Here is a 14,164-nt window from a genome sequence, read left to right on the forward strand (position 1 = left end):
TCCGTCAGTTGGAGCCCCATGAATTTGGTTTAATTTTTTAGACTGTGTTTATTTTTTCACAAAGAGTGGAATCAGTCATGCAGGAAAGCGAAGCGCATAAGGCTCAATGTACACGCTGTTGTCTTCCGTGATTGCATCAGGTACATTGTACATGAATCTCAGGGGTAAGGAGATTGGGGTCAGTGTGATTTTTAAGCTACTCGGAGTGAAATTAGCATGAAACTAAATTTTGCGTCTTGTTGTAGGGTGTAGGTGTTATAACTTTTGACAAAACTGACGCTATTCTACTTGGGGAGACTAAGCGTTTTGTTTGAATAGTAAGTAAGCAATTTCGGATCATCCACAGTTCGGTACTGTAACGGCAACCGAAACAGGTCCAACCGCCAGTAAGGGGAACTAACTATATTTCTATTAAGTAAAAAAAAAAACTCAGTAAGAATACAAGAAAGGAAATTCAAATTACACCTTCAACAACTGAATTTATTAATTTAACAGGCGCTTTTTCACCTATGATAAAAACACACGGGGAGGGCGAGTTACAAACGAAAACAGTCTGAAACTGTGTAAAATAGTAGCAGATGAAGACCAACTATGGTGAAACACCATGGTCGAGGCATGCCAAAGGATATGGGCACAAGCTAAAACTAAAGAAAAATAAATTAGAACATGCTCACAGAAAGACTGCGCAAACCATCGAACCCTTTCCAGAAAAATTAATTGTAGTGGTGGTGCAAAGTAATAGCAAAAAGATATTTCATTCAACTAAGGATCCTGCAGCAGGAACTAAAATGGAAATAAGGGAACAAAATTACATACCACCATCCACCACCATGCCCAGCCTTAAGTCCACACCTACTAGCCTAACAGGCAGCTTTTATGAGCCTGTAGAGAAAGTTATGTAAGAAATGTTGCACCACTGCTAATAGAAACAAGAAAAGGAATTCTTAAGACTGCAATGAACAAACCAAATTAGCATTACTGAGGAAAACAGATCCCGGCCAGGGCTCCAGGGTCAAATAAAATAACAAAAGATTAATGAACAATAAGGGCCTGCAGTACTGTGGCCAGACCACTAACATTTTAAAGGAACTTACTCCTTAACTTGAAAAAAGGAAAAGACCCAAATTTTGTTACAGTACTGTGTCTGATCTGGCTAATTGTTCTCACAAAGCCGCGGCAGCAAGGAGTCAGAGGGACCTGAGTGAGAGCATTGGGGGAATTGTTCCTGCAGAGCTGCGGCAGCAAACAAAGGGACCTGAATGAGGGTATCGGGCCAATTGTTCCCGAATGGGAGAATGGATTGAACAATTTAGTGCATCGAACACAAGGCTCCAAAATGACGCGCAATATTTTCTTCACTCGTTGCCCAGCGCCCGAACAGGCAGGGTGGGCGATGAGCGAAAATACGGTAGTTCCTTGCCTAGACAAGGGAACCAGATTATTATTATAAATATTCATGGTACATGAATAAGTGATAAGGTGTCCCTTGTTTGACCTATCAATGTTGTGTTTTTTCTGCACTCATTGTCTTCGTCCTTGGATCAACTTGCTCTGCATTTCTTTAGCCTTCAAAACCCACTTAATTATGTTTGCACTGGAGCTAAACTTTTGACCGGGCTCCCCATATATTAAACATTGTGTGCAGGAGCGTGTTCAGCTGCAGCTTAACAATTTGAAAATGAGATTTTTCTCTGTTTTCATTTGTGGACGTGCTGGCGCAGACTGCGTCCTATCGACCATTTCGCCACATACTGGAACCCGTGTGGCCTTCGCTGCAGAACAGTGATACCGGTGCACGTGTTCTGCCGTTCACTCAAGTTGGATCTGTTTCTGTTGGATTGCCTCTTTTTGCATACCTGCGTGAAAAAATTAAAGAGAAAAATAAAACAATAATAAAATGTCAATGAGCAGGGGGTTGATCTTCACCCTACCCTCTGGATCAGCGCCTGTTTCAGTATTTATTCGCTTATTGGCGGCTTTTTTTAACACGCTGTATTATATTTTCATACCCTTTTAATGTATACGCACATGTCATGTCATGTCCACTTTTTAAGACAAATCGCAAATCAGCAGACTTTTCAAGTTACATGTTTTTCGAGGAACCCAAATTGTGTTTGGGTAGGTTCTCAAAGGGCACATTGTTGAAGACTAAACCACAGTTTGTGAATACGTGTTTACATGCACGTGTAGATGTTGGAGTTTTCCTGTTATTATTTTGTGAGGTAAAAAAAATGCATTACATTTGCTGTACTTCTGGCGGCCTTTCTCACAGAGCAGATTTAGTGCTTTTATTTACAAGGACTACCGAAAAAACAAGGCTATTTCATAAATGAAGCGTTGTTCAGAAATGAACGTGATATAAATAAAATACCATGGTCTGTCATAAAAATCAGGCAACACGGCGTTGTGTCACTCATTCTGTTAAGCTTTGCGGGCACTGTGCCTGCAGTTAAGAGTTTCCAGGAAAGGGTGTGGCACTCCCTTTGCCCTTTGTTAATCCCTCCCGCAAATAGGGCAAGTAGGCACGGTAAATTCTTAGCGGTAGTGTAGGCCATGCAGAATACAAGCCGCAGCACACAAACGTCTGCAAATTACAATGTAAGATTGAAAGACGGTGTATTAGCCACAGTGGTTTATAAGCCACACCGCACCTTACGATGTCCAAGCACAAATGTCATTGTGCTGCATGCTGAAACATGACATGTAGTTCATTTATGTTCATGTAAATGGTTTCATTACACATACAATCCTCAAGTGTAAGGAGCTTGTGAACGAGTTTCACTATTAAAAAGACTTTCACAAGTCCTCAAATTACTAATTTTGGCGTGCTGGATGAGTGTCCTGGTTTGGTTGGTCACACAGCTTTTTTTTTTTTGACGGGGTGGGGAAGGGAATGAAAAACGAAATAACTTTTTCCAAGTGGCCAACAAAAGTTACATGGAATTGGGAGGATGAACTAATATGCCGACACCGGTAAACTCGGTGGTTGAGTGGTGAAGACGTCTGCTCTAGTAAGCAGGAATTTGTGGGTTTGAGTCCCACCTGAGTATGCTTTTGGTTTTTTCACAAGCCATCGGGGGCAAACACTGAGAATACAGTGTTCAAAATTCACGTTGTGCAGGGCAAAAATCCAAAATTTATGTGAAGTTAAGTTTGAAAGATTAAAATATGAGGGTTTTTGATGTGAAAGAATTGCTAATGTGCAAATGGATTATGAGCACTTTACTCAGCATCCTCGTTTGTGACCCTTCCTCCTCATCTGTGTTAATTAATAGTGTCTGTGTAAGCTGACCATTATGATGTGGTTTCAGTTTGTAAAGCTTCCAAATTCTAAAGTCAAAAATTCCTCCATGGCCACAGTCACCAATTGACCAGTAAAATACAGTAAATAACGTGGATTTACATACACAACAAAACCAAATAGAAGCACCATACAATTTGTGAGGTGTGAATGGTACTTGCAGTACATTTGCAAGTCTATTCGTATTTCCAACACGTGAGTAGAGTGAACCTTAACAGCTGCCAGTGACAATGACTGCCTGGCTTGGTGCACCACCTTTAACACATGACCCTGGCTGAGGTGCAGCTTTTCATGACTAATTTCGTTCTTCAAATGCTACTGTGTAAGCCCAGAGTATAAGCCGCAGGGATATTTTCCTGTATGAGAATCAATGTACCGGTACTGTATAAGCCGCAGCCAGATACCCTGAGCAAACATACCAGTACATGGTACTGGCATGTTTGCTCAGGGTACCAGTATCTGAGTCATGTGAGTTGGCACACAGCTGGCTGATGGGGCTCATCTTATGCTCATGTAATGTACCGGTACCATATTTATTTTGATGTACCAGTAGTTTCCCATAGGACCTCCATGTACGTACATGTACATGTATATACACATGTACAGTGTGCTTGATTTTACGTCTGCACTGTTGGAATACTGGACGGATCACTGGACGGATATATCTCTGACATGGAGGTTGTTTCATGAAAATCCCTCTTTGTTTCCTGCAGCCATCTACGTTGCAATGGGAATCTATGCATTTCTTGCCCTGATGTACAGCTTGTTCAGTTTTGGCTATAGGTAAGTTCACGTAAGGATGTTTGCTTTCCAGAGTGGTTTCAGGGATACCAGAATCTTAACACTACTTGGGACAAATCTGAATCTTGTTTCTAGAACTAGGTTTATGTCTTTGCTGGTTGCATGTACATTTTGACAATAGACACATGTAAGTTCATAACAGAATTCATCAACCAAGGAAAATGCAAATCTAGGAAAGCATAGTTTGACTCTAACTGCAGGACTTACATGTAGTTTTGATATTTGAAGGTCTTTAACATATCGAGTTGTTAGCGTCTAACTTTAAATTGCATCCCTAGCATGATGTGAATAAATGGCCATGTCCGTCTTCTCAAAGCAAAAAACATTCTTTAAATTCTTGAAAAAATTGACAAATTTTGCCATTCCTGCGAAAGCAACCATGATTTTAGGATCATGAAGCAGAGGCATTCTTCATCTATTATCTGCTTAATTCAACTTTAATAATAAACCATCTACTAAGATGAAAATAATGGCAACTTGTTTTGAAGTTGTAAGAAAACAATAATGCATTCTCTGTGATTTTGTCCATGGCAACCACTCTGCTATAATAGGTATGTTTTCACAATAAACATACATTGTAGCATTGTATTATTACAGAAGATAGCTTGTCAGACATCTGAAAGAGGGCACATAATAGAAAAATGTTAGTTTTTGATTCAAGTGCTTGGTGTTTGTTAGAGTTGTGCACATGTTACATGTATATTTTGTGAAACTGTACACTGTAGAATTGAAAGTTAACCTCAAAAGTGGGAAAATTTTTCACACTTTTTCCCATCCAAGAAAATGAATATTCATTTCAAAAATTGTGAAAAATTTTCCCCTCAGTGGGAAAAATTTTCATACCTTTTTTCCACAGGTGTGAACAATTTTCATAAGTGTGGAAACTTTTCACAGGTTTGAAAACTTTTACACTTACACTTTTACCCAATTGAAAATCAACTTAACCCCAGCCCCAACAAAATTAAGTTTTAAGTATAAAGTTCACAAGTACATGTAGCTGAACAGTTGTCAAGAACATCCCCTAACCACACTAATTTTTTAGTTAAAATTGAGAGGAACAAAGTCAGAAGAGCCACCAAACATGATAGTACTTGTTATTTATTTTGGAAAAGCAATAATAAATACAGTGATTACCATAGACAAAATCTTGGAAGGCAGTCTGTATGTGCCTGTGTATTGCGGCACGTGTGAGGCTACTGCGTGCAGATGCTGTATTGACTGACCGCCATGCACACACGCCTGGCCACTGCCATTTGGAAATCACAGTGCACTTCATTGCTCGGCAGTCATGCATCCACATTCTCAATCTAAATCTCAATCTTTCTGAGCTGTTTCCGAGCCGTTCTTCACAAAAATAATACCTAGTTTCTTGTACATATAGATGTAACAGAAAGGCTCTAAAATTCAACTTGAAAAAGTCAGCTTTTTAGTGGATCAAACGTCCAGAAAACTCCACCTTCTCTCCTTCCTTTGTGGAATTTTTCGTGAGGAGTTCAGGCAACTCAAACCCTATTCATTCATGCAAAAATTGATAAAAAAATGGGGTGGTCCCTGGGGCTAGAAATCAGTTTACTTCATCGTGTCTTCGGGGAGTCAGGCGACCACTTGTTTGTACACAAAATTGATCCATGAGCACAACACGTAAAACCCATTTCAGTCCCAACACGTGTAGGCCCAGGACACAACTACATGTACAACTCACATCTGTTGAGAATGTGTTTGCTCCGTGCCTCTGACATCAACATCGTCCAGAATCTATCCAGCCTAGATGAGCAGGTTTTCGCACCGACATTTTCACACTTTTTTCACATCATTTGTACATCATTTTTGCACAGTTTTCACATTACTTTTGCACACAAATTTTTGCACAGTTTTCACAAATTGTTCGTACGATGCAGTTTTCGCACATTTTTCGCACCATTTTTGCATATTTTTGCACCAGATTCTCTGTGAATTCACAGAAGGTTAAAGTGGCAGTGAAAATGTTCGCATGCAAATTCTTTTCCTTTTTTTGCAGTCGGTTTGCCAGGGTTAACTTTTAATTGCACTGTAGTGTACATATACATGTACATTGTACACTATACAATGTACGTGTATACTGTTTGTACATGTAATGTGCCGGGATTCCGAAAGTACTTTTACTTCAATCCAGTGATCAACATTGTTTGGAATACATGTATGTTGTACATACATTATTTTGACTTAATGTTTTTTATATCTTGCACAACAGGAATGGTGTGTTAAGTACCTTCTTCAATTGGTGCATCACAGAAGGAGTGGTCAATAGCGTAAGTCATTGATTTATTCATTTAAAAGGCATGAAGTAGATGTCACCCAAAAAGCTTGATAGGTTTTTCACACATGTGTTTACATTAATCTCAGGCCCCAAGCAAAAATATTACTTGTACATGTATGTCTCACTTTGAATTGCCAGCCAGCTTCTAAGAAGAAAAACAACTCTTTTCATACTTGTTTTTTCATTTGACAAGAAGACAGCTTGTGAGCTGCTTGTGTAGGAAATGGAGCCTGAAAGTTGACCCCTAATCATAAGGCCCACTTCCGGTACCCTTGGATAGGAAAAAGACTCTGCAAAAATTTCAAGATTTCCATTTTTTTTTTCATTTGTTTACTTCATTATAAATCACCTCAGAAAAGGGCGTTTGTAAATGTTTGCAAGCACATTAGTTGATAGAAACTTAAACAATTTACTGACCTGCCAAAAATTGGCCCTCTCACTTCCAAACTTTTAAAATACATGAAGATCAGTGCAGTTCAGTGAATTTTTCTGCACATGTCACTGATTCTTCTGTATGTTTCAGTAGTGAGCCAAAATTTGCCCTCATTACATTTGATTCAGAGGGTTTATACCATACACATGTTAGTGTTTATTCTCACCTGTTAAGTCACAGCTTAAGGACTGTTCAGTATACATGTACAAGTACATGCATTGCACATCAAACAAATCTCAAAAGTTGGGAGGATCTTCACCTGGATGAGATGAGTTGCTGGCCTACTTTGGTCTTTGATTGCATGTTTTAAGCTTGTTTTCATGTTTTGACAGCTAATGTACATGTGTACATGCACTTCTCAGAATTATGGCCTCTGCGCTGAAACAAGAAAGAGCTTTGTCACCAATCAGCAACATAATTAGTATCTGACACATTGTACGTTTATGTATTCCTGGCGAGTCCCTACATGTACAGTGTATAGGTAGGGCAGGGGTCTTTGTGTATATGCCTAGTTCATGCTGCCATTGATATGAAGTGCCTTTCTTTGTGTCACCAAATGAGGGGAACACATGTACGTCTGTATGGAATCTATACAAGGGTAAAGTAAATTATGCAAAACAAGTGGAGCTAAGTTTAGCCCTTGGGTATTTGTGAAAAGGTTGGAACCAGGGGGCCATCCTACACAGACCTGGGGCCTTTTTGCTGATTTGTTGTTAGTCTCTGTGTTGTAGATAAAGATATCAAGGTGTACTTAGATATTAACAACACATTCAAAGGGCAAAACTTTAAGGACTAAGGAGACTTAATTATTAAATCATGTCGTCATCAGGCTCACTATTGCCAGTCATAATCAAGTCATCTAGGATCATCAGCAGGCCTCAAATTTCGCAACGGCCACGGCCGTCGGTGCCCTCCCATGTGGCCGTGGTGCCTCTGAAAAGATGGCAGTGCCTTTTTTTCTTTTGGCCGTAGTGCCCTACATGTGCATATTGTAACGGCGACCCCTTTGTAGGGGCCACGCCCGCCAGTTGAGAACACAAACTCAAAATCAGTCAACTGAACACAAGTTATTTATTTTGGTCTCCAGAAAAAGTATAAAAAAAGAACATTTTATTTCTTAATTCTCTCTAAAAAAAATAAAAAGGAGTGAGATTAACCAGGCAACATGTACATGTAGGTCCCCATAGCACTCAACAACCTAGCAAACAAAATACAAACTTACATGATGGAAGAGAGACACTGACGGACGGCAGTAACTTATACAAAATAAACAGGCTACAACTAACTTCACACTGTATACAGAAAAAAGACCGTGGCCCGTCAAGCTACAGAGATGTGTCCCCAGCCAGAGTGTTCTGTGGAAATGCCTCACCCAGTGTTGTTGTTGCTGTTTTGGTTTTAATGGCGCTTTCATACACTTTATGAATCAGCATCATATTACGGAGTTAGAAAGAAGATCAGTTTTAGTGGCAGGAGGAAACGAAGTGCCCGAAGAAAACCTGCAAGAGCGAGTATGGACTGGAAACCAAATGCACTTAAAGCCTGGGCCAAGCTGGGACTCGAACCCGGGCCTCATTGGGGGCCTCACCCAGTGGTAGTTGCATGGGCGTTTTATACCCTCCTAGCAAACCATCAGTGGAATGCTGGAAGCAGTCCATTGTACCTTTGTACTTCATCTCAATGGACATGGCCCAGCACCCCCAAAAAGGAATGTGCCAACACAAGGAACGTACCACCAGCTGGGTCTTGACCCAGCGCCAGAGACCTTTTGTTACATTACTCTCTCCACAGAAGAAGGGGCGTCCTCGCTCCTTCATATTACTATATACACATCCTAACAATCATGCACATAAATTTAATGGTAATTTTCCTTGCAGGAATTTTGTATTTAAAAAAAAAGGAACTTATCCAATATTAGACTGCCCCCGTTCAACAAGGTACACGAAAAGCGGCATGGAAAGCGACATACATATCGTTACGCATTCCATTATCGTTCACATTTGACTGGAACACCACGCAGTGAAACCCAAATGCATGGCATGCATGCATATGCAGGGCACGCGTGCACTGTGTGTAAATGGGGATTTCATACACTCGGCCCACCGCGCAACGGCGGCCTGGCTGGCCCGCTCCATGCACACTGCACGATCGCAAGCGTGGCACAAGCGACACCCGCTGGCCTATCCAACGACTTAACATAACAACAGAGCATGCCCAAGCCATGCATTTTAATGTACCATGTAACAATGCTAGTCTAAAACGAAGTGCTTATCAACGTGTAGTCGTTAACAGTATATCAAGAGCTCCACCTTTTTCATGCGCACTGGTCAATTGCTTGGTCTTGGCAGCATTTTAACTAACACCGCAATGTAATGTTTGCAGTTTAGTGCCACGCGCTGTGCGCGATCCAAACTGTACATACACGACATCGGTGGATCGGGACTACCTTGATTCTCACGCACATGTATGTTTTGTGTGCAAAATCACTGGCCTGGCCAGTTTTTGTGGTAGGCAAAATGCCGAGGAAAGAACGGCTGCAGTCAAAACAGGCCGAAGCCTTTCAACACTTGGCTGCTGGTGTGGCACTAATCACGGACATGTTCAGCTATAATGTGTATCCTACTTTTTCTTTTGGCCTGAATGAATATTGATTTTCATGCTATAGGCCTATAAAAAAACATCAGGATGGCAATAATGCCCATAACTTTGGTACGCCAATGGCATTAATGCCCTCACATTTGGCATTACTGCCGTTTATTTCAGCCAGTCCACCAATGCGAAATGGCAGTGCCCTAAAAAAAATGAAGTTCGAGGCCTGCATCAGGTTATCTTGGTCTTCAATCTCTGACTCTGCTCCAGGTAAAGTGATAACTTTCCATTGATTATAATATTTTTCTAGGACCTAGGATCACCACCCTCTCGCCAACCGATTACAACTAATACAAGCGTCAACAAGGACCCTCCCAAACCACGCAGACTCAAATCCCTGGATGCATTCAGAGGGTATGTGGTATCTCTGACCGTTTTGTCATGTTTTTAAAGTCTTTTGTATCGGATGAGATAGTAACCTGCTTGGAGCGGGAACATACAAATTTGTGTGCATTTGACGCGGGGAACGCTTGGGCATGACGTCCATATTATTTTTATAGGCACGCCGCGGTCCACTGGCCGGCACTGCACATGTACGCACAGCAGCCTCCTGCAGCCCGCCGATGTGCAGCGCCGTGCGGCGCTGGTAGAAAACATGCATAACAATGGAACAAATTTTATGACACACACAGACCGCTGCGGTGCGCTGCCACTGATGTGCCTTTTTTAATAGTACGTGCAACAATTTTTTCTGGAATGTATAATCTTCTTGTGCATGCCGAATGTGTGCAGGAAAACTTTGCACTAGGCTGTGAGGGTGCACTTCAACTCTGGGTGGATATCATAATCATCTCCTGAGTAAATTTCCATTTCATTAGTGAGTCATCAATCACATCATTGACTTATATGTATTGTTTTATTCAGAGATGGGACCATTAAATATACCCTGATATTCATAAATATACTCTTGAACTGCCTCGCCTACAGTAGGCATATTGGGGGTTCTCAAGTGTACTCATACTTGAGTACATGTTGGCACTTCTCATCAAAATGTACTCTAGAAAGAATTCCATGTATGATGCCACGTGCAAAAACCCTAGGAGACTGATTGCAAAAATCTGAGTGTTTCTAAGACAATGCTTTGACAGTTGCCCTCCTCAATTTGACTTTCTAAAAAAATTTAATTACTTTTGGATGGCCAATAGGTCACTGCAGGGAAAAATGAGTGGCATCTGTTTATGGAATTTTTTCCTTTACTCCTACTCATACTTTTAAACGATTTCCTTGAGCTTGCTTTTGTTCACTTGCAGAAGTTCTCATACTCCTACGCATAGAAATATGTAAATGACCACAGCACTGACAATCACCTTATGCCTGACTGATTTGTGTGATCATTATTTCGCATTTGTTGAATCATCACTTATGAATGTGTGGCTGCAGTTTCAATTATATTGTGCAATGACAGGGAAAATCTTACTACTTATTTGTTGACTCCCAAAATAGCACCGGCAGTTTTACTCATACTCATGGAAATATGTACATGTATTCCACTGCATGTACCGGTACATTGCTGCAACTAATCACAGGCAATTACATCTACATTATATCATTGAACACATTGGTTTGGTAATCCAATTTTGCTTTAGAAACACATTTGTCCAGCGCTTAGTAAATTGAGTGTGCATAGCAGCTCTGTGTAATGCAGACTTGCATGTCAGCAGCTGATTATTACCATATGAGTCTGCAGTGCATTTCATCAATGAGTGCTGTCAACTGATACTTGAATTACTCTTGCCAAGTGCTTGATTGACAACTGTGGTTTTGATTCTATAGTTAACTATTTGTAACCAGTGGTCCCAGGTTGGTCACATCATAGCCCCATCACATTGTACGAAAGGGAGCTATACAAATGTGAGACTGTGTGTTTGAGGTTTGACTGTTTTCTGTGACCTGCAATTTCATTCAAGGGCACACTCGCTGGACATGTGTTCATCATGAATTTGACATTTCTGTCTGAATATACGTGTATGAACTGATTTTGATGTTAGCAAAATGCTGTTTCTTCCTTTGCTTTTATAGGATTTCCATTGTCATCATGATATTTGTCAATCATGGCGGAGGTGGTTATTGGTTCTTCATCCATGCACGCTGGAATGGTAAGATTTTGTTCTTCAGCAAATTGAAGACTTGATTGATAAATGTTCTTTGTTAGATTTTATTGGAACGCTTTGCCCTGTGGTGCAGGTAGCATATTAGTAGTTGGAGACAGAATTGGAACCTTCAGTCTTAGGGCCTGGAGCCCACAATCTTGATTGTGTCTCTCTTAAATTAATGAAAGACTTGAATTATGCCTTGCCAGTGAAGCCAAAGGGACATTTTGTGTTTGCTTCATCCTACAGTATGTGATCAGGCCTTCACTGCATTAAGAGGATGATTTCTTTAGTTAGGCAAATTAGGACCGAATTAGGACATATTCTGTCCCCACAACATTTTTGATTCCACAGACTGGTGAAATAAAGTGTGTTTGCCCCCACAACTACATGTATGTGTGTGGGTAGGCTGTTCTCCATGAAACGGGACAATTTCAGCTATTAGGAAAGTTGGAACCAAGTTTGGGATAATGCTATTTGGTTCCCTTTATGGCTATATTCAACATTTATAGTCCCCACAACTCAGTATAAATGTGTGTGTTTTTGTCCCTATCCACATGTCTGGCAGTTTTCTCTCTGTAACTTGAGAAGAACTTGACATACATGTACACATGTATAATCAACTTCAAACTCGTATGTGGATTGGTCTTGAGGTAGAGTATAACTATGGTTTGGCGCCATGACACTGATTCTACTGGGTCTCATAACAGGCACAGTGGGCAAATTAAAGGGATACCAGAAATGCTTTCTCCATAGAAAATGACTCTATTTTTTAAGCATCAATGCTTTATAAGCAAGTTTTTCACCAAGATTTGAATTTCGTTACTTTGCACCAGTGAGGCCTGGGTTCGAGTCCTGGCATGGCCCAGGCTTTGAGTGCATTTGGTTTCCAGTCTATTCTCGCTCTTGTAGGTTTTCTTCTGGTACTGTGATTTCCTCTTGCCTCCAAAACTGGACCTTTATCCGAACTTCATAATGTGATGCTGATTAATAAAGGTTATGAATAAATGTATCATTATTGCCACAAATAGCCTTTGTAGCTGAAAGCACCGTTAAAACAAAACAAGAAGAAGAAGAAGATTTGAAGTTTCTCTTCACCTTTCAATAAGTAATAAATTGAAAAGTGGCAATAGGTATCAAGTTGTTTTCAACGGTGCTAGTCTGTTGGGGTGCAGCATTCTTCAAACCATTTGCTGTTGACGTCACATAATTGTCAAGCGCCCTCTAGTGACAGGGTAAAAATTCTGAAAAAGGAAAATTGAATAAATGTCTGTGGTGAAGTTTGTCTAAATTGCCTGGAAATTGATGTGGATGATGATCTTTACCCATTTATTATTAAACGTGAAATTTTTGGTCGATGACATCATCAGACCGGAAGTTATAATAAAAAGTCCTTTTAGTCTTCAAAATTTGCTGAAAAATCAACCATAACAGATTTAGGCTTGAATTATCCCTTAGATGATAGCTCAGACGTTGAAGTCAACTGCATGAAGTGCATAACTGGTGCATGTGAACTTCTTCACACAAATGAAGTGCAAACGACAAAAACCCCCTTACAGCGTTGGCGAACTTGAGAATCCCATTCGAATACTGTGCATTGACTACCGTGTGCGTGGACACGCAATATCTGCCTTACATGTGTACTCTGAGAGCAGATCACATTATATGGAACATCAAAAGGGACAAATGTTTAAAATTTCTAATCTGTGCTCATTCTGCAATAACAATAATGTTTTGTATTATATTTTGTATTGTACATGTCTGGGTTGAAACCTTGCAGATAAATTGGAAGGAAACGTTCCTAAATGGGGATTAACCTCATGTGATGACAATGTCATCAGCAGACGATTTGCGTGACATTGAAGGTGCATCCTTTAAAGTACCGTATCTCCTGAAGTGCATGTTCGATTGGGTTCAAACTTGGCAGGTACTTAATAATGGAAGTGTTATAGACTAAATTGACCTCATACGATGAGGACGTCATCAAATGACATGTCACGTGACATTAAAGGTGCACTATTTGAAACTCTGTATCCCATTGATTTAAAACTTTGCAGATAACAAGGAAAGGAAGTGTTCTGAACAAAAATTTACCTGATGTGATGATGACATCATTAGACAAGGAGTAAAATTAATTGGTCATGGTGGAATAATTACGCCATCAGGCATATGTCAGGTTGTGCAGAGATTGGTTGTTCAAATTAACAAAGGAATGTGAAAAAGCCCTCTGTTCTGTTTGCAAACGGACAGATGACCTCTAGGTTTTTCTTCTTCTGACCCAAACCCCCTTTGTTTTGTACATGGTTTACCTGGCATCGGCTTTTGTTCCTAAACAACTTCGAATCGTTATCAAACTTACATCAATGAAGGACCCTTGTTTTTAGATGTGTCTAGAACAATGACGTAATGATGATGTCATCAAGTGATTTATGATTGATTTTTAAAAATTTAGTTCAGCCCATTGAATATTTAAATATTGTTTTAAATTTTTAAAAATCCATATAAAATCAACTGTGGCCTCTTGCAAGATTCTGTTTACGTCAAGTGGCAGAGTATAATTTGGTCTTTAATTCATCATGTGTTGGTCCCATCAC

At 40.2% G+C, this 14,164-nt stretch overlaps 1 protein-coding gene across 1 annotated transcript in view; it reads left to right on the plus strand.

Moving 5' to 3' along the window:
• The window catches only part of hgsnat (heparan-alpha-glucosaminide N-acetyltransferase), a 65,239-nt gene that overhangs the window by 13,996 nt on the left and 37,079 nt on the right, over nt 1-14,164 (plus strand). The window contains exons 5-8 of the mRNA XM_022250306.2: nt 4,015-4,084; nt 6,333-6,390; nt 9,731-9,834; nt 11,500-11,576. Of these exons, the coding sequence (XP_022105998.2) occupies nt 4,015-4,084; nt 6,333-6,390; nt 9,731-9,834; nt 11,500-11,576 (309 nt within the window). The remainder of the gene's footprint in view (nt 1-4,014; nt 4,085-6,332; nt 6,391-9,730; nt 9,835-11,499; nt 11,577-14,164) is intronic.

This window comes from Acanthaster planci, linkage group LG19 (assembly GCF_054643075.1).
Source record: "Acanthaster planci isolate LZ-2023a linkage group LG19, COTS_SCS, whole genome shotgun sequence".
In the NCBI taxonomy this organism is placed as follows: Eukaryota; Metazoa; Echinodermata; class Asteroidea; order Valvatida; family Acanthasteridae; genus Acanthaster; species Acanthaster planci.